The 21,034-nt window shown below is 45.1% G+C and overlaps 1 protein-coding gene across 7 annotated transcripts in view; it reads left to right on the top strand.

Moving 5' to 3' along the window:
• LOC106578677 (arf-GAP with SH3 domain, ANK repeat and PH domain-containing protein 1) overlaps positions 1 to 21,034 on the top strand; it is a 74,718-nt gene that overhangs the window by 51,742 nt on the left and 1,942 nt on the right. For 3 of the 7 annotated variants that reach the window (XM_045702193.1, XM_045702192.1, XM_045702191.1), the window contains 16 exons: positions 3,521 to 3,608; positions 3,967 to 4,015; positions 5,926 to 6,113; positions 8,112 to 8,245; positions 8,444 to 8,535; positions 8,901 to 9,087; positions 10,408 to 10,493; positions 11,201 to 11,316; positions 11,449 to 11,516; positions 13,726 to 13,833; positions 14,020 to 14,254; positions 15,908 to 15,976; positions 16,906 to 17,044; positions 19,967 to 20,044; positions 20,179 to 20,243; positions 20,369 to 20,871. In XM_045702193.1, the coding sequence (XP_045558149.1) occupies positions 3,521 to 3,608; positions 3,967 to 4,015; positions 5,926 to 6,113; positions 8,112 to 8,245; positions 8,444 to 8,535; positions 8,901 to 9,087; positions 10,408 to 10,493; positions 11,201 to 11,316; positions 11,449 to 11,516; positions 13,726 to 13,833; positions 14,020 to 14,254; positions 15,908 to 15,976; positions 16,906 to 17,044; positions 19,967 to 20,044; positions 20,179 to 20,243; positions 20,369 to 20,871 (2,205 nt within the window). Of the gene's footprint in view, positions 1 to 3,520; positions 3,609 to 3,966; positions 4,016 to 5,925; positions 6,114 to 8,111; positions 8,246 to 8,443; positions 8,536 to 8,900; positions 9,088 to 10,407; positions 10,494 to 11,200; positions 11,317 to 11,448; positions 11,517 to 13,725; positions 13,834 to 14,019; positions 14,255 to 15,907; positions 15,977 to 16,905; positions 17,045 to 19,965; positions 20,045 to 20,178; positions 20,244 to 20,368; positions 20,872 to 21,034 lie in introns of all 7 variants that reach the window. The other 4 variants (XM_014157766.2, XM_014157767.2, XM_045702194.1 and 1 more) reach the window with 3 other exon arrangements.

Here is a 21,034-nt window from a genome sequence, read left to right as displayed (position 1 = left end):
TAGAGCACTATCAATCTGGCAGTTGGCAGAGAGGAATAGACATGGATGGGTTGCCAGGGCAACCCCTCAGCCCCCCCTCTCCATTTGCTGTGGTGACTCATCTCTGAGTTTGCTGCTGGCTCTTCTCTTCCCTGGGCATGTGGATACTGTGGAGTATAGCAGCACTGGATCAGATATTCACTATCTGCTGCCGGGAGCTAATACAATAAGCAATGTTGAGATAGATAGACAGAGATACACGTGCACATGCAACAGAGAGAGTGCACACAGACACAACTAGCATGTCCCAAATGTTGTATAATTCCACTTTAGATTGCGGTGGATCCCCCAAATATCATAATACTATCATCTCATTTACTGGATATATAGACACCCTCCTTTCAAGGAAATGATACAGTGTAGCCTATGTACGAGCCTGCCTGTCTGCACCTCCATAAAAAAGAAAACGCACAGAGAATCCATGTACTTATCTTCAGTTCTTTGTCTGATGGCATGTTGCAGCTCCGCTCTGTGTTTATTTCCCATCAGCCCCTGTGGCAGGCCAGGGAGCTGAACTCTGGGTGACCCTGCCTGCGAGGCGCGGTGCCAGTCAGGCGGCCTCACCTCAGGGCTCATTTGGTATTTGTTATTTTATTAGGATCCCCATTAGCTGTTGCGATAGCAGCAGCTACTCTTCCTGTGGTTCACACAAAACATGGAACATGACATACTGTGATACAGAACATTAATAGACAAGAACAACTCAAGGGCAAAACTACATAAATGTAAAACGTCACACATGGCCAACATATCAATACACACACACAATATCTAGGTCAAATAGGAGGGAGGGGATGTGCGCTGAGGTGTTGCTTTATTTGTTTTTTAAAACCAGGTTTGCTGTTCACTTGGGCAATCTTTGATGGAAGGGAGTTCCATGCAATCATGGCTGTATATAATACTGTACGTTTTCTTGAATTTGTTCTGGATTTGGAGACTGTGAAAAGACCCCTGGTGGCATGTCTGGTGGGGCTCATCACAGCCTGTTAACATTTTGTTAACCCCCCCTCTGCCCGCCCGCTGACCGCATGCCCGGGCACAGTCACAATGCAGTGCCCAGTCTACACACGTGCTAGCTGGGCACAGTGGTATTATCATATTATGACAGTGGGTACTGTACTGTAGCCAACCCAAAGTGGTGCTGCCTGGACCACAGCCAGTACTGAGGGAATACCTGGGATCCTCCCTAGGCTAGCTACACTGTTGTGTCTAGTGTTTAGGCTCTGTGTCCCAAATGGCACCCTATTCTCTATGTAGTTCACAACTTTTTGACTATTGGGCTTTGGTCTAAAGTAGTGCACTACATAGGGAATAGGTTGCCATTTGGGACACATACAGTGCCTCTGGGTCACTGAGTACAAGTTATCATTGTATCATATTTGGTCATTTATTAGTGGCACAGTTACAGTATTCTGTGGGGCTGTTTCTATTTTCAGAGACATACAGTAAATGTGGACAAATGTAATCAATCAATTACTCTGGTCTCAGTGATTCTAATGATGTAGTAGAACTGATTGATTTAAGGCCGTGTTTCAAAGCAAAAAAAAGGTCACTTGAATCAACATCCTGAGATAAAACGTTAGAGATTTTAAAAAATATATATACAGTGCATTCAGAAAGTATTCAGACCCCTTGACCCCTTTTTGTCCATTTAAAATAACATCAAATTGAACAGAAATACAGTGTAGACATTGTTAATGTTGTAAATGACTAGTGCAGCTGGAAACAGCCAATTTTCTATAGAATATCTACATAGGCGTACAGCGGCCCATTATCAGCAACCATCACTCCTGTGTTCCAATGGCACGTTGTGTGAGCTACGTGCCAAGTAATCCAAGTTGATCATTTTAAAAGGCTAATTGATCATTAGAAAACCCTTTTGCAATTATGTTAGCACAGCTGAAAACTGTTGTTCTGATTAAAGAAGCAATAAAACTGGCTTTTAGACTAGTTGAGTATCTGGAGCATCGGCGTTTGTGGGTTCGATTACAGGCTCAAAATGTCCAGAAACAAAGAACTGTCTTCTGAAACTCGTCAGTCTATTCTTGTTCTGAGAAAGGAAGGCTATTCCATGTGAGAAATTCCCAAGAAACTGAAGATCTCTTACAACGCTGTGTACTACCCCCTTCACAGAACAGCGCAAACTGGCTCTAACTAGAATAAAAAGAGGAGTGGGAGGCACAACTGCACAACTGAGCAAGAGGACAAGTACATTAGAGTGTCTAGTTTGAGAAACAAATGCCTCACAAGTCCTCAACTGGCAGCTTCATGAAATAGTACCCGCAAAACACCAGTCTCAACATCAACAGTGAAGAGGCGACTCCGGGATGCTGGCCTTTATGTCCCTTTAGGCAAACTCCAAGCAGGCTGTCATGTGCTTTATACTGAGGAGTGGCTTCCGTCTAGCCACTCTACCATAAAGGACTGATTGGTGGAGACCTGCAGAGATGGTTGTCCTTCTGGAAGGTTCTCCCATCTCCACAGAGGAACTCTGGAGCTCTGTCAGCGTGACCATTGGTTTCTTGGTCACCTTCCTGACCAAGGACGATGACCCCGATTGTTTAGTTTGCCCGGGCTACCAGCTCTAGGAAGAGTCTTGGTGGTGATGGAGGCCACTGTGTTCTTGGGGACCTTCAATGCTACAGAAATATTTTGGTACCCTTCCCCAGATCTGTGCCTCAGCACAATCCTGTCTCGGAGCTCTAGGGACAATTCCTTCGACCTAATGGCTAGGTATTTGTTCTGACATGCACTGTCAACTGTGGGACCTTATATAGACAGTTGTGTGCCTTTCCAAATCATGTCCAATCAATTGAATTAACCACAGATGGACTCCAATAAAGACCCTAAGGATGATCAATAGAAACAGGATGCACCTGAGCTCAATTTTATTTTACTAGGCAAGTCAGTTAAGAACAAATTCTTATTTTCAATGACAGCCTAGGAACAGTGGGTTAACTGCCTGTTCAAGGGCAGAATGACAGATTTGTATCTTGTCAGCTCAGGGACTCAAACTTGCAACCTTTCGGTTACTAGTCCAAAGCTCTAACCACTAGGCTACCCTGCCACCCCGACATAGCAAAGGGTCTGAATATATCTGTTTTTAATTTTGTATACATTTTTCAAAAAATCTAAAAACCTGTTTTCACTTGGTCATTATGGGGTATTGTGTGTAGATTTCTGAGAATTATTTTTTTCAAATACATTTTAGAATAAGGATGTAACGTAACAAAATGTGGAAAAAGTCAGGGGGTCCGAATACTTTCTGAAGGCACGGTATATAGTTTCTTTATTCAGCCGAGACAAAAGGACATATCCACAATACCAAACATCAAAATATTAATTGACCTATTACTCTACCACCCCACCCTATCCAGAGTCAGGTAGGCTTGTAGTGTTAGTTTCATAGGACCAATACTGGTCGATGTACAGACTCATTTTCATAATTTCAAGTAGCTAAGTTGTCTGTGTGTTTGTGCAGTCCAACAAGCAGCCTGTGAAACTCAACCTGCTCACCTGCCAGGTCAAGCCCTGCGCTGAGGACAGGAAGTGCTTCGATCTAATTTCCCGTAAGTACCCCTCTTACCATAACCCTTATGCCAATACAGCAGTTACTGTGGGTGGTGCATGGGCTGGGTGGCCCGTGAGAGAAGGGGCCTTTTAAATGACTTCTTATGGACATTCAGAAACAGGAAGAGTTGAAGAGACCATTTTGTGTCATAGGGCGCCAGTCGCTCTTTGACACCTACTCTATTTTCTGACTGGCTGAAGAATGGCGTCTCAACATTGAGAGGAAAACCTGAAACACTCTGTGCTTGTGAATTACCCAACATGCATCTCACAACAGGGCTATATTACATGACATGATTACACAGTGTTTGCAAGGTCTGAGATCACATTCCCCTCTAATCTTGTCTCTGCCCACAGATAACCGGACATATCACTTCCAGGCTGAGGATGAACAGGAGTTTGTCATGTAAGTGTATCAACACAGTCATCACATTATAAACATTGTTTTACTGTAGTATCTAACTCTAAAGGCAGGTACAAAGTAATACACTGAAGCAATGAACTTGGCCCTGATAATGTAGCTATGGGCTTGAATGATCAGTGAGATTTAACAAAGAAAGACAGCGCCTTTCATGCTCCATTGACAGGGTGTTTGTATTACTTAGAGAGAGAAAAGGGACTGCTAGGTGCTAGCAGCAGTAAGGGTTTCTATCTATCTGGATCTGTGGTTGTCACTTGCTCAGGTGCAGACACATCATTCCTTTCTCTCTCTCACTCTTTCTGCTACTTCCTACCCACCAATCAGTAATTCTAATCTTTTCCAAATTCTCTGTCTTCCTAAACTGTCAGGGCCATGACCCTTATGAACCACTACCTTTAACCACGCTCACATGAACGTTACTGCGACACAATAGGCCTTGCCTCTTAGCCTCGCCTTAGGATACATCCCAAATGGCACCCAATTCCCTATGTAGTGCACTACTTTTCACCAGGGCCCATAGGGCGTGGAATAAATGTTTGAAATGAAACATTTATTGTTTGAAAGTATAACGTCCCTGTGTTATGCAATCACACGTTCGCCCACCCACGCCTTGTGTATCGCAAGTAAACAACTCACCCTTAAAGACACGCGTACACCCACGTATCTTCATACTCATTTCTTGTTATTTCTCGCGTGCACGCTCGCACGGACGCACACACACACACACATACACACACAGAAACATACTTTAATTAACACAATGATTGTCTCCTAGCCGACACACACACTCACACATTTTAAATACTTTATTTGAATCCACAAATCACATTACATTCAAGTAGGAAGGAGCTGTGCTGTACTGTGCTGTGCTGAACAGCGGGTGGGTTGGCAACAGCAGCAGTTACTTCCTGGCTGACTCTTAATGAGCGCACTCAGACAGACGGCTGTGAGGAGTCTGTGCTGTTGAAGGACTTCCTAGGTTAACTACAGTGTGTGTGCGTACGTACGTGCGTGCGTGCGTGCGTGCGTGCGTGCGTGTGTGTGTGTGTGTGTGTGTGTGTGTGTGTGTGGAGGGTGTTCAGATGTGTTGGTTGACACTGTAGGCACATTTAGATCATATCTAGGGTGGATTCAAAACAATAAGAACATAACATACAGACTGACCAGGTGAATCCAGGTGAAAGCTATGATCCCTTATTGATGTTACCTGTTAAATCCACTGCAATCAGTGTAGATGAAAGGGAGGTGGCAGGTTAAAGAAGGATTTTTTTAGCCTTGAGACTATTGAGACATGGATTGTGTATGTGTGCCATTTAGAGGGTCAATGGGCAAGACAAAAGACTGAAGTATCTTTGAACGGTTATGGAAGTAGGTGCCAGTCGCACCGGTTTGAGTGTGTCAAGAACTGCAACGCTGCTGGGTTTTTCACACTCAACAGTTTCCCGTGTGCATCAAGAATGGTCCACCACCCAAAGGACATCCTGACACAACTGTGGGAAGCATTGGAGTCAACATGGGCCAGCATCCCTGTGGAACGCTTTCAACAGTCCATGCCCCGATGAATTGGGGCTTTTATGAGGGCAAAAGGGTGTACAACTCAATATTAGAAAGGTGTTCTTAATGTTTTGTACACTCAGTGTAAACGTCAAGGGCTCAAGATAATACAGTATACATATTAATACATACAGTATAGAATATACTGTCAGATGGAGTTGGAGTTGACCCATCCCCTTGTCTAAAAGCCTCTACCTAAGAGGCTTATGTACACAGAAATCCCCAAAATGCACTCTTCTATATACAATTCTCATACATTTTTAAAACACCCTTGCTCTGTAATAACTTGTTTCTCTGTTTGCGTATCTGTCTCTGTGTGTATGTGTTGTGTGTGTGTGTAGCTGGATCTCGGTGCTATCCAACAGTAAGGAGGAGGCTCTGAACATGGCATTCTGTGGAGGAGAGGACGGAGGAGGTGGAGGAGGAGGAGGAGGAGGAGACGACGGCCTCGAGGACCTGACCAAAGCCATCATAGATGACGTGCTGCGCATCCCTGGCAACGAAGTCTGCTGTGACTGTGGCGCTGCAGGTGCATATACAGTACAATGTTTATGTGTGAGTGTGTGTGTGTTTGACCACCACCTCTATGGATTTCCAAGGGCCTCATATTGTATATCATCCCCTATATACCACTACTTTGTGCATACTCACCATTCACCTTGTTATAGGAGAAGACAACAACACCTTTGCTTCAGCATTTTAACTCGCCCTTGAGCTCACACACCCCTATAGGTACTTCATCATCTTCAAGGTTGTCCCTCCGAAATCCCTGCTCAGCCCAACATCGATCCACTGTTCTGCACTGTCATGGCTGCTCCCTATCTCGCTCAGTAGGTGACACCTGAGATATGCTATGCAGCCAGCCTGATGTCTTTACCCAAGCAAGCAGCAAAGCAGCAGCATCAGGGGCCTCTGTATTCTTGATATAACAGTGGTGTTGGCCCTTTCTGGCCCCTGTTCCTCCAACTTGATCCTCCCCTGCTGTAAAAACAGACTCCCCAGAGCAGAGACACCCTGGCCTTTTGACTCCCCCAATACTCACACGCCCACGCACGCACACACACACACCGCCTCAGTTAATCACCCTATCCACCTCTGTCAGCATAAACACAACAGAGCCCACTGAGGGAGTTAGCAGGCTGCTAGCGACAAATAAACCTGTGTTTCTTGCAACATCAACATCATTACATCACTGTGTTACATAATTCACACACATCCCCCCCCCTCTTTGGAGCGAGTTCATTTCACATTTAACAGGTCGATAATGCGCCGGTCTGGCCATCATAAGCCACACCCGTTGTTTTAAGCATGCTAACAGACACAGGCTGCGTCCCAAAGTTACGGCATCACAGTGGGAGATTGGGAGCCACATTTGAACTGCTCTCTGATGCTTTCTACTTCATTCTGATGCCTTGCTAAGCTGCTCTCATCCTCCCAGTCGACCAAGCTGCTCCTTTGTAGCTATGCGACACTGTCATACTGTGTAGAGTGACCCCTGGCTGTGACAGGGCCCTAAAACGAGTCCTCCAGCTAGTGTACTGCAGGCTCATTTATGGTGCTCCTTTGACCCCGTCCGGTCTAAATACAACTCTCTAGCGGAGTATTAGTGGCAACTATTTTGCAGCTCTAGAGCTCTCACCCCACCCTGTGCATTCTGTCATCTCTATGGCCATCTATTTTTTTTATTGATGTAACCTTTATTTAACTAGGCAAGTCAGTTTGCCATCATACGTGTGCTGTATTGATGTTTCATCGCCTCTGACACCCTTCCACCCGTCCGTCCGCCACAGACCTGTCAAATTCAGACACGCTAGCAAGCTTAGCAGCTAACAGCACTCAGCCATCTGTAAAGATAGTTTGTTTACATCGGCGCAGCTGCGTATGGCTCTCAGGCTTGATATCAGGCTGGGTATAAGCCACCTTAAGTTGCATCACTCAGGCTTGGCTGTGGTGTCAGTCGCTGTAGTGGTTTACAGGGAAGAGCTCAAAGCTTCTCTAGCCCTCCACCACATAGCTCTGCTGTCAGAGCATGTTCAGGCATTCTGCTTGACACAGAATGATGCAATGTATTCTAGTTGCTGGGATCTGGTAGTCCAGTCAGTATGGCTGGTGCTCCTGGGGTTGCCGAGGCCCTCTAGTGTTGTGTGCTGTGTGTTGCCACTGCTTACATTGATGGGGATGGTGGACTTTAGTGCAAACCGTAGCAAAACGTTTTGCAACAAAATGGAAAACATTTATTTCTTATTGGACAAGTTCAGGTTGTCATTCCCTGTTTCAGTCCATTTTCTTTAATTTGAAGCCTAATGAATACCACCCTGAAATAACACGTCAGCTTAGTACTTATAATACTTAACCCCCTTCAGCATTTTCATTCTGGATTTCAAATATATACTGTATGTTTATGGTAGTACAAAAAATATCTATATTTCTGTTTTTGGAACCAAAACGTCTGTACAAGACAGCCAAGACAGCTATCCACAAGCCTGTGTGCAACAAACGTATGTTGTCATGTTGTCTGTGCCCTTAGATCCAAAATGGCTGTCCACTAACCTAGGCATCTTGACCTGCATCGAGTGCTCTGGTATCCACCGGGAGATGGGAGTGCACATCTCACGCATCCAATCCATGGAGCTAGATAAACTAGGCACCTCTGAACTCTTGGTGAGTAAATAAAATACGTTTAGATTTTTTTTCACAGTAAATCAACATACAAAATAGACTCAAAAACAGGCTAGAAATAAATCAATCTTTATTTTACGATGTGATTATGATTACGACAATTAAAGCAAAGTGCTTACGAGCATCTTAACATTCATATGTTGACTTGATACTTAGGCAAATGTCTCTCTTCCTTCACAGCTGGCCAAGAACGTAGGGAACAGTAGTTTCAATGAAATAATGGAGGGGAACCTTCCTTGTCCCTCACCAAAGCCCACTTCTTCAAGTGATATGTAAGTACACAGCATCATCAATAGCAACAACTACATGAACTGCTTAGAGACTAGAAACTCCATAGAAATTTGACCTCACCTTCACTGGATGCATAATCTGGTGTATGCTTGAGCTTATATGCAGTTAGATGTGTCTGGCAGGAAAAGCCACATAATTAAATATAACACTAGAATGGGCATGGGCATCCTAGCAACTTGGCCAAAAAATGGCCATCTTGGTCAGGAAAACATTCTTGCTAGAAACTGGATTATAGGATCTCTATGGCAAAAGCTATCCGCACAAACATTCCAAAACCCTCTCCATCTCTTTATTCTACTACTCTTCTTCTTCTTCTTCTCCTCCCCCCCTTCTCCCCCTCCTACAGGACAGTGAGGAAGGAGTTCATCAATGCTAAGTATGTGGACCACAAGTTTGCACGGAAGACCTGTACCTCCTCGGCAGCTAAGACTATCGAGCTGTGTGAGGCGGTCAAGTCCAGGGATCTGCTGTCTCTCATCCAGGTGTACGCTGAGGGGGTAGAGCTAATGGAGCCCCTGCCTGAGGGTGGACAGGTGAGTCTGACCTCATAGACCCTGGACTGTATTATTATCTCATCTCACCTGATCAGGGCCCATACTCATAAACCGTCTCATAGGATTGCAGATCTAGGATCAGGTCCCCCCTATCCATATAATCTTATTCATTATGATACCCAAAATAAAGCTGATTCTAAATCAGCACTCCTACTCTGAGATGCTTTGAATGCAGGCCCTGATTTGGTATGGTGGGTATTATTTGACAATATGAGCAGAAGTCTACTGTTTCATAGGGAAATAGTAGGTTGTACTGAGCCTGTAAGGAGGCTGCACTGTATATGGGCAGTAATGAGCAGTCCACAGAGAGCAATTGCGTTTTCTACTCCCTTTACTAAGCAATGTTGGACAAGACAACATTGCTCAAACGAGTAAAGTCACTCAGTTGAGCTATAAGTACAGTGGCCCACCGAACGTTGACCCACGTAGCGATGCGGTGTGCTCTCAGAAGTAGTCTATAGGGAATAGTGGCCAGGGATGTATCACTGACTCTGTTTGAAGGCAGGCAGAGCTCCCAGTCCAGGCTGACTCACTGATATCAAATACATTCCTGTCTGTCAGTGAACCTGATTTGAGTCTCTCTCCCAAATGGCACCCTATTCCCTTTATAGTGCACTGGCCAAGGCTCTGGTAAAAAGTAGTGCATTATCAAGGGAATAGGGTTCTATTTGGGATGCAGGCTGCGTGTCTTCAGCAGATAGCTCATTACCCAGAGTCCCAGACAGCGAGGGTCCCAGACAGAGACCCAAACAGATACCCCAGCTGTACTCCTAGTAGTTGGTATTATTGTGTCAGTGTATGCATACTCTTCCCAATAAGTTTCCTTTCTGGGGACTCACACTTGTAGAGATAATTACCGACATAGCTACCAGTCATTTTCAATGAAAAGAGTACCAGGAGACGCAACATGAATGCTGCTTGAAGGATACATCCACCAGGGGAAATCTCAACGACTTGATGGCTGATTATCTCGGCAAGTGTGAGTGTGGAATAGTTCACCCATGACCAGGGAGGTGGTGGTGGCATTTGTTCATATTGGGACGGGCGGGCTGTAGACTGAAGCCAGCCTTGAATCCTCATTTCAGTATCTGCTACCGGCATCGGTACATCCAAACCTCTCTATGTCATGGAAATGTTCGCATCACGCTCGCAGTCTTGCCTTGGGGGGAGAGAAGCACATTTTAGGAGCCATTTTGTTGTCTGCAGCCTCTTTAAATGCTGTAAAAGAGAAAGAGAGAGAGAGATGTTCTCTCCATGATGTCTTGCATGTCTTTTTCTGTGTGGGATCGCCCCCCTCAGGAGGCCGGAGAGACTGCACTCCACTACTCTGTGCGCACTGCTGACCAGACCTCACTGCACCTGGTCGACTTCCTCGTGCAGAACAGGTAAATTGCCAAATAAGGGAATGTGAAATTAAGTGAAAATAAGCATATTATGCCATACGTGAAGCATTGTGCTGATTGGAAATGGGATTTTAACAGCAGTGAAAACTCACAACATCATAAGCTGTCTTGCTCAATTACTCAAAAATATAACAGAATACTATAAATAAATAGTAATTCCACCATTACGTCATGTAAAATGAAGTCTTAAATGTGACATTTTGATGGAATACCTTCATGGAAGCCAGTGTTCTCTCCTCATCTCTCCACTACTGTAAGAGGAAGATGAGCAGGGTAGAGCTCAGCACAGCTTAGATTCCCACAAGGCAAACAGAACTGGGTCAGGCAGCCACTTGTTCCCCGCCTTAATATAATCCTCTCAGTCTTCTCGATGGTTTACTCCCTGCCTCGCTGCCCCTCAGGCAGACCGGGAAATGGAGGATCCTCAGTAATTAATAGGTCTACCTTCACAATTTCATGCTAACACTTGCAAATTGGCTGAATTGTTTTCCATTTGAGGATAGATAAAATGGGGACCAACCACTGACCTGTCAACACGCTAGTGTGGCTTACAAGTATATTTAGATGTTTTTATGTCTGTTTGTTTCTTATGATCAAAGAGTGAATGATAATGTGACACCTTTACCTCTGTGTAAAAGAGCCTCTGGGGTGTGACCGTGACATGACCTTGTTGTGTGTTTGTGTCACAGTGGGAACCTGGATAAGCAGACAGAGTGGGGAAACACTGCCCTGCACTACTGCTGCATGTACGAGAAACACGAATGCCTCAAACTACTGCTGAGGGGCAAACCAGCCACTGACATCAGTGAGTAATACACACGCATGCACGCACACACACACACTTTGATTATGTGAACATGCCTGTTCTCAATCAAAATTGAGTTTTGATGGAATGTGTCAGACTCATGTGTAACCAATTTCATGCCTGTTCTTTTAGCCAATCAGAATGGTGAGACGGCACTGGAAGTTGCCAGGCGACTGAAGAACAGTCAGTGTGAGGAGGCAGTAAGTATCTCACTGTGAACATGAGCCAATATGCTCCATATCCACTATATGTTTGGCTATTTGTATTATTTAATAGCAATACCCAAAGATGCAATCCTGTTCTTTGTTGAAGTAGTATCCACACTATATCTGATTCTGTAGCAGCACAGTAGACGGGTATAGATTGAAGGGACTTGTTGACCACCACATTTTTGGACACTAGAGGGCAGCAGCCAAAGGCCCACCCAGGGCTGTAGTGACTAGAGAGGAAGAACCTCAATTGCGTTTCCTTGACTCCTCGCACCATCTCTCCTCGCCTCCTCCTTCTTCTTTGGTCCGCAAACAAATGTCATAGGTGCATGCCGCCACCTACTGTATTGGCTGTGTATCAGCCTACTATTCTGTAGTATGAATTCATTACACTTTGTGAAAAAATTGCCCTACCAACTAACCCTACACCCATTAAAACCTCACCACTTTTACTCTACTTTGGCCTTATCTGATCCTACTCCAGGCCAGCAGCTTGGGAGGACGGGACCCTATCGTTCAAAACATCTTGTAACTCTTCTGCCGTAAAATCTTGCACACCCAAGTATTTCTCTGCAGCTGCCACCACAACATCTATCCTCTGTGATTTACGTTCCATTCCTGCGGTACAATTGACGACCATGGCCATGAACGCCCAAAAACTCATCTTAATTAAGCACATGTTATTCCTATCACTCTCTATTGGCCTCAGCCTACTCACAGGGAACCTCTTAGGATCTCTCACCCTGGACCCATCTTCCTCTACTACTCTCTTCACTGCCTCAGCATATGACATCTTCTGCACTACTCTGATCCTGGCAACCTCAACCTGCCTTTCTTTCACCAGACACCTCTGATCTCCAGCACCATGGGCACCCCTACAGTTTACATACACAACTTTCTTCAGATATACTACACATTCCTTTGTCTCATGTCCTCTTGCACGCTTCTCACATCTAGGAATCTCCTCCCTACAAGCTGCTGCCACATCACATGACCATAAGCTTGACACCTAAAACACTGTAATGGATTCGGGACAAAAGCTCTCACGGGATAACTGACACATCCTAACTTGACTTTATCTGGTAAAAACTCTGCATCAAAACGCAGTAGTACAGACTGGAGCGGAATGAGTGGAACGGTATTCTCTGTTTCACCACAGTCTCCATCGGGTCTACGTCGCACCAAACGGCGGTCGTCACAGACACGGAGAATCTTCAACTTCAGTTGATCCTCCTCAACACTTAACACCACTCCAGTTATCACTCCTTTCAACAGCGGCCTGCTCCAGAGAGGAAAGCAAGTCACAGTTCTTGTTCCCAGTCGCATATAGCAGAGCGCACGCGCCATCTGGACGGCAAAAACGCAAAAAATCTACACGATTCACTTTCACCGACCCAACTTTCCTCAACCTCTTCTCTACCCAACCTGACGCCACATATGGATCTGCCAGAAGGCAAGGACCCATTCCCTCCAAAAATCTCATTCCCACTGGGCCAGATTCATCTTTGTCATCATCAAGACGAGGCTCAAGCTTGGCGGTCTTCACCACAACTGCCATCGCAATTATTTAATCCTCACTCTCGTCACGTTCAATTTCCTTCTGTAGCTCTTCCAAAAGTTCTGTGTGATCCACCATTTCATATTCCACTTTTCTCCTTTTTTCCTGTCCCCCATCTTACCCCCATCTCATGGCCACACCGGCAGCTATCCCAAAAAGTAATCTCTCGTTGTCTCCTTCTCAAAACACATAGTATAAGAAAGTCAAAGGTTCCTCCCCTCTGACATTTTCCTCCAATGGGTTTTGAGAAGGAGACAAGGAGAGCACACGATGAGTCAAGGAAATGCAATTGAGATTCTCCCAGAGATGAAACCATTACTGGTGTAAGGTTACCATTGGCACTTTGTACCAGAAAACCCTAAGTTGGTGCTTTGCCATCAAGGATATTATGTCATGTTTTGCACATCAAAATAAAGAACAACATTCTTGTTCATGTTTGACGTAATCTATTCATTGTGGTAGATTGTTGGTTAAAATACAGTTCCTTTCGACTGACTTGCTTTGTGGAGTATAATCGCAGTGTGTTTATTTCTATAACCTATTAAACATTTAGGTCCTCCTCTGTATTTTATTGTTTCATTGTGGATCCAGGTAAAGTAATCAAAATGTGTGTGTGTGTGTGTGTGTACGTGTGTGTCCCAGCTGTTGCAGGCTGCAGCGGGAAAGTTTTACCCTCACATCCACGTGGAGTATGAGTGGAGCCTGAGGCTTGATGAGATCGACGAGAGCGATGACGATCTGGATGACAAGGTCGGACTGGGACTTGACGCTCACACACGTCTGGACATAGCACACACCTTGAAATCAACACGCAGAGTTTCAATATTTGCACCAATCTCCCATTGACATCAATGCATGATTTAGGCCTATGTTAAAGTCAAAGTCCCCAAGTTGACGCCTCGTCTCTTGTCTCTCTCTCCCCCTCTCTGTCTGCAGCCTAGTCCCATCAAGAAAGACCGCTCCCCCAGGCCGCAGAGTTTCTGCCACGCGTCCAGCATGTCTCCTCATGACAAGCTGTCTCTGCCGGGCTTCATCAGCCACCGGGACAAGCAGCAGCGCATGTCTTACAGCGCCATCACCAACCAGATGTACTCCGCCTCCACCGACCTCACTTCCTCTTCCTCCCCTGTGGCCGACGCTCCCCCTCTGCCCCCCAGGAACCAGGGCAAAGGTGAGACCTGATTGTGATTGGCCAAGGCCCAGACTCTTATCAGTGTAGGGTGAAGTTGCCCATAGACGCTGATCTTTGGTCAGTTTTGCATTTTCCCCACTCATGGTTATGGATAGGAATGGGGAAAGAGGAAGCTGTTTCTAGATCTGTACCTAGGGGAAACTTCAACCCGGAGCACTCTTATCAGTGTGACAAGCATGACAAGATACATGGAGATATAATGAGATCATGTTTGACCTATCTCCTCTTTTTGCATTGATGTTCATGCAAATTTCTACCTTAAATGCAAATGCAAATGCAAATTGTGTGGCCAGTTGTGGAATGTTCATTGGATACTCAGCCATATTGTCTGGTTGGCTAGCATTTACATGTATGGAGACTTGCAAGTTGTCTCTTATCTCTAACACTGGTACTCAGGAATAACACAGTAATACGGTTTACTGTTTTGCTCAGTATAAAACATTGTTATCATAACACTAGTTAACCAAGTTGCTGATATGATTCGTCTTTTCCTCTCTCTCTCTCACACACACACACACACACACACACACACACACACACACACACACACACACACACACACACACACACACACACACACACACACACACACACACACACACACACACCCTTGAGAGGAATGTATTTTGTCAATCAGGGTGGGAAGCGGCTGTCATATAGACTGTTTACACAAGCAAGGCACCTCCCGGGAAATGATGGCTGCAGGCGAGGTGGGCGTGAAAGGGGAAGTGGACACGCACACAGCCAGATAGGATAATACACCCGGCTGATCATTTTAATGCTTCATTTTGGGAATCCAGGGGTGCGTCCCAAATGGCACCCTATGCCCTACATAGTGCACTACTTTTGACCAGAGCCCTATGTGATTCCCTATGGGCCTTGGTCAAACAGTGCACTATATAGGGAATAGGGTGCCATTTGGGACGAAGACCAGCACACTTCCTTATCATCAACACTATCTGACAGTATACAAACAGACTTCAGGAGGCAACCAGCAGTCAGCACAATTATAATGAACCATAACATTCCTCCCTGAAGACAGGAGTTAGAACACAAACACTCACACCACAGTTTACTATTCACTATCCTTGTTACAATACAGTACATTGTTGAAGCCAATACAAACGACTATATCCTTGTTACAATACAGTACATTGTTGAAGCCAATACAAACGACTATATCCTTGTTACAATACAGTACATTGTTGAAGCCAATACAAACTACAATACAAACTAAGAAAACCAGCGACTTCGTTTTACCCACAAGAGATTTTACCCGCAGTTCTCTTTTTAAGTGGTCATTGGAGTGGCTTGCTTAGGCATTTGCTGGTGCGATTTCTCCTCTTTTACTTAGCTTGTCACTGATAAGATTTTATCGGCTGCTTTATATTGTCGACGTCCCAAAAGGCACCCTATTCCCTATATAGTGCACTACTTTTGACCAAGGTCTACAAAGGACTCTGGTCAAAGGTAATGCACTACATGGGGAAAAGGGTGTAATTTCAAATGCAAACCAGTGTGTGGGAGAAGCTCTCTGAGCTTGACATAGATTCTGTCCCACACTCTTCATCCCTCTCTCTCTCTCTCTCTCTCTCTCTCTCTCTCTGTTTTTATCCTTTCTTTCTCTTTCAGCGCCCCATTTGGCATTCCTCGGCTCTCACTCGCACTACGCCACTCTGGCTGGCACTCGACCATACATCAGTGAATATCCAGTTTTTACATTTTGTCCTGCTGTGCAGTTGCTGTGCAGTTGTACTAGTAGAACTTTACGTCCCAGTAAAAATAAGGGTGGTGGCGTCTTGAACTTGTAACAATGGCACTGTAGAAGTGCGGTTCATTATTTTTTACTTACCCACAGTTTCATTACATTTTGTGACATGTCACCACCCCTGAGCTGTAAAGTGTTGACATCATATTCCCTATGTAGTGCTCTACTTTTGATCAGAGCCCTATATAGGTAGGATATAGGGTTCCATTTGGGATGCAGCTTCACTTTCCTCTCGGACTGGCTGAGTTCTCTATTAGCCACATTCTTCTAACGTCTGTTTCCAGGCTTACACACTGCTGGGAATGGGACTAGCTGCTTTGGGATAACTTACCGTAGGTCCCAGAATCTCAGGAGTGTGTACACCACAGGAGGCTGCTGAGGGGAGGACGGCTCATAATAATGGCTGGAATGGAGTAAATGGAATTGCACCAAACACATGAAAACCATGCGTTTGGTGTATTTGATACCGTTCCACCTATTCGGCTCCAGCCATTACCACGAGCCCTTCCTTCCTCCCCAGTTAAGATGCCACCCACCTCCTGTGGTGTACACCCACCTACAAAGATAGGAAAACACCTCTAAAACGACACACACACAATACATATACATTGTTCTCTGTCCATCTTCTCTGTATTCCCATCCAGGATTTGTTCTGTTCACCAGTATGTTGTTTTTTACCTGCATTGATGTTGTGTTAACATATCTCCCCCACGTTGTCCAGCCATTTTGTTGAACCCTGTCCTGATGGCAAGACACCTCCCTCTCAAACTACCTTCCCCAGCCCCTCACCTTCCTGTTGGTATCCCAGGTGTCCATCGCCTGTCCCTTCACTGCATGAGTTTGTATGTTGTCACCCCTCCAGCTCCTCCCTCCACCCTCACCCCTGGAGGCAGCTCCACCCTGTCTAAGAAGAGGCCTCCGCCCCCCCCCCCTGGGCACAAACGCACCCTGTCTGACCCGCCCAGCCCGCTCTCTCACAGTAGAGGGGGCTTATCCGGGGGGTGAGTCCTCCCTCTGTGGCCAGACCCAAGCAGGCACATCTGAATACTTCTTGGTCGTCTTTATTAGAAGGACATGATCTATAATACATTCAACTCTCTGGTCCTGGAGAGTCGCAGTGTGTGCAGGCCTTTGGTCCAGCCCAGCACTAGCACACATGATTGAACTAAGGTCAATCTAATTGCATACCCACACTGAGGCCCTACAGGACCAGAGTTACCCATATCTGTCCAAGTATTGAGGTTTCCAACCATATTTTCCCCATGACCAGAGTGTTTCAGTGTTGTTTATGAATGACACAGACACAGCCTGATCATTTTGTTGTGTGACGGCAATCCTGTTTAATGTATGTGTTAGATGTCAGATCATTTTGTTTTATTATTTTGTCTTGTCTGTCATGTGAAATACAAACAGCATATTACAGTCTCCTCTTGCTGTGAGACAATGTCCTCAAACATCATTAGTATGGAAGAAAATGCTGATCATTACCTGAGGAATACCAGATCCCTAGCATACAGCTGTTGTACCTCATAATAGTCCATAATGGTAGCTAATGGAAAGCTCAGCCCCCTACCTCTTCTACTATAAAAATTGCATGTTGGGGTACAGCAATGTATTTGTATACCAGTTATAGTACAGTATATTCAGACCCCTTCACTTTTTCCATATTTTGTTACGTTACAGCCTAAAATGGATTGAATTATAATTTTCTCGCATCAAACATTAGCCCAGGCGCCAAAGACGTGGATGTCGATTATGGCAGCCCACCGCACCTCTCTGATTCAGAGGGGTTGGGTTAAATGCGGAAGACACATTTCAGTTGAAGGCATTCAGTTGTATAACTGACTAGGTTTCCCCCTTTCCCTTTTCCTAATGACAAAGAGAAAAAAGTTTTTTAGAAATGTTTGCAAATATATTTACATAAGTATTCAGACACTTTGCTATAAGACTCGAGGTGAGCTCATTGAGCTCAGGTGCATCCTGTTTCCATTGACCATTCTTGAGATGTTTCTACAACTTTATTGGAGTCCACCTGTGGTAAATTCAAATGATTGGACATGATTTGGAAAGGCACACACCTGTCTATATAAGGTCCCACAGTTGACAGTGCATGTCAGAGCAAAAACCAAGCCATGAGGTTGAAGGAATTGTCAAATCAAATCTTATTGGTCACATACACATGGTTAGCAGATGTTTATGCGAGTGTAGCAAAATGCTTGTGCTTCTAGTTCCGACAATGCAGTAATATCTAACAAGTAATCTAACAATTTCACAACAACTACCTAATGCACACAAATGTAAAGGGATGAAATAAGAATATGTACATATGTACATATGGATGAGTGATGGTCAAGCAGCATAGGCAAGATGCAATAGATGGTATAAAATACAGTATATACATATGAGATGAGTAAAATAAGATATGTAAACATTATTAAAGTGGCATTTTTTAAGGTGACTAGTGATCCGTTTATTACAGTGGCTAATGATTTGAGTCTGTATGTAGGCAGCAGCCTCTCTGTGTTAGTGATGGCTATAGAGCTGTAGAGCTCCGAGACAAGCAAATGGGAAAGGGTACCAAAACATTTCTGCAGCATTGAAGGTCCCCAAGAGCACAGTGGCCTCCATCATTCTTAAATGTAAGAAGTTTGGTACCACCAAGACACTTCCTAGAGCTGGCCGCCCAGCCAAACTGAGCAATCGGTGGAGAAGGGCCTTGGTCAGGGAAGTGACCAAGAACCCGATGTTCACTCTGAGTTCTGCTTTGGAGAACCTTCCAGAAGGACAACCATCTCTGCAGCACTCCACCAATCAGGCCTTTATGGTAGAGTGGCCATACGGAAGCTATTCCTCAGTAAAAGGCACCTAAAGGACATAAGAGTCTGCTTGGAGTTTGCCAAAAGGCACGTAAAGGACTCTCAAACCATGAGAAACAAGATTATCTGGTCTGATGAAACCAAGATTGAACTCTTTGACCTGAATGCCAAGCGTCACGTCTGCAGGAAACCAGGTACCATCCCTACGGTGAAGCATGGTGGTGGTAGCATCATGCTGTGGGGATGTTTTTCAGGGGCAGGAACTGGGAGACTAGTCAGGATCAAGGGAAATATGAACGGATCACAGTACAGGGAGATCCTTGATGAAAACCTGCTCCGGCGTGCTCAGGACCTCAGACTAGGGCGAAGGTTCACCTTCCAACAGCACAACGACCTTAAGCACACAGCCAAGACAACACAGAAGGGGCTTCGGGACAAGTCTCTGAATGTCCTTGAGTGGCCCAGCCAGAGCCTGGACTTGAACCCGATCAAACATCTCTGGACAGACCAGAAAATAGCTTTGCAGCGACGCTCCCCATCCAACCCGACAGAGCTTGAGAGGATCTGCAGAGAAGAATGGGAGAAACTCCACAAATACTGGTGTGCCAAGCTTGTAGCGTCATACCCAAGAAGACTCAAGGCTGTAATTGCTGCCAAACATGCTTCAACAAAATACTGAATAAAGGGTCTGAATACTTATGTAAATGTTTTTTAGATTTTTATAAATTTGCAAACATTTCTAAAAACCTGTTTTTGCTTTGTCATTATGTCATCATTTGATCCATTTTACAATAAGGTTGTAACGTAACAGAATGTGGAAAAACTGAAGGGGTCTGAATACTTTCCGAATGCACTGCATACCAATACGTTATGTATAGATGGACTTCAAATATTTTTACATACGAATCATAAGGAATTATTATGAATTATAATAGTAACAATTGAATAAGGAGAATTAAATCCAACATACAAGCTGTGCTTATTTAGGTGACCATTTTGGGACTTGGGGAAATATAGGGCTGAATATATTATTAGTGTCTATATATTATTATGTATAGACACAGAGCAGCATATTTCCATCTTTCACAACCATCTCGATATTTCAGGAAGTGACTCCACCCCTCCTCCTGCGAACAAGATGTCACCTTTATCCAACAAGTTTGAGGGCATTCCACAGCAGCAAAGGTACATAGACATCCATTTTGGATGCAGGCATTTAGAATATTTTCCAGAATATTGTTTAGGTATAATAGCCAGATTGAGAGTTTTGATCTGATGGTCATGTTTCATTAACTTCATATAACCATCTGTTTTTTTAGCACTACTTCTAGCAACACAAAGTCTACACTTGGTCCAAGGGTTCTACCCAAACTACCTCAGAAAGGTACGTTGAAATGGGATTAGCAATGCCTATAACTGAAAGTGGGAGCACATTATTTGTGGCATATGGCCCAGCATTAGAGTCAGCATATGTTTAATATAGTACTTGTGTCCTGGTTCTTCTCTTAGTGGCACTGCGTAAGATCGACACCCTACACCCATCTATGGACAAACCTGGCCTGCCTCCGGAGGTGCTCCAGAAATCCCCTCCCGGACCTGAATGCCTAACAAAAGCCATCCTTCCCGACAAGCCCCAACTAGGGGACCTTCTCCCCAAACCCCAGCTCTCTGAACTGCCCCCTAAACCTGGAGAACTGCCCCCCAAGCCCCAGCTCTCCAACCTCCCACCCAAACCCCAGCTAGGGGACCTACCGCCCAAACCCCAGCTCAAAGACCTACCCCCCAAGCCTCAGCTCTCCCAAGACGGCCATCTGAAACCAGGGGCAGCAGATCTGCCCATTCCGAGACCACCCCCTGGAGAGCTTGCGCCGAAGGCCCAGCCCCCCGACTCACCGGTGGCTAATCAACAGGCAGAGACGGAGAGCCCGTCCCCCCAGGGCAGCGAGGACACCAATGGGAGCCCGGCGTGTGCTCCAGAGACACCAGTGCCCTTGCCCCGGAAGATCAACACGGTAAAGTTCACTCAAGGACACACAGCAGAAACCATAGTGCTTTTCTGGTATTATTGAGTAAAATAGGTAGTTCTGCAAATAGTAGTGGGTTCCCACTGGTGGGTTGTGGCCAGTTCCTCTTGGGTTGAGGCCACAGACAGGGTTGTGGTGGCATTGTTAATTG

The sequence above is a fragment of the Salmo salar genome, chromosome ssa19 (assembly GCF_905237065.1).
Source record: "Salmo salar chromosome ssa19, Ssal_v3.1, whole genome shotgun sequence".
NCBI lineage: Eukaryota > Metazoa > Chordata > Actinopteri > Salmoniformes > Salmonidae > Salmo > Salmo salar.
This window is presented reverse-complemented; position numbering and strand designations above follow the sequence as displayed.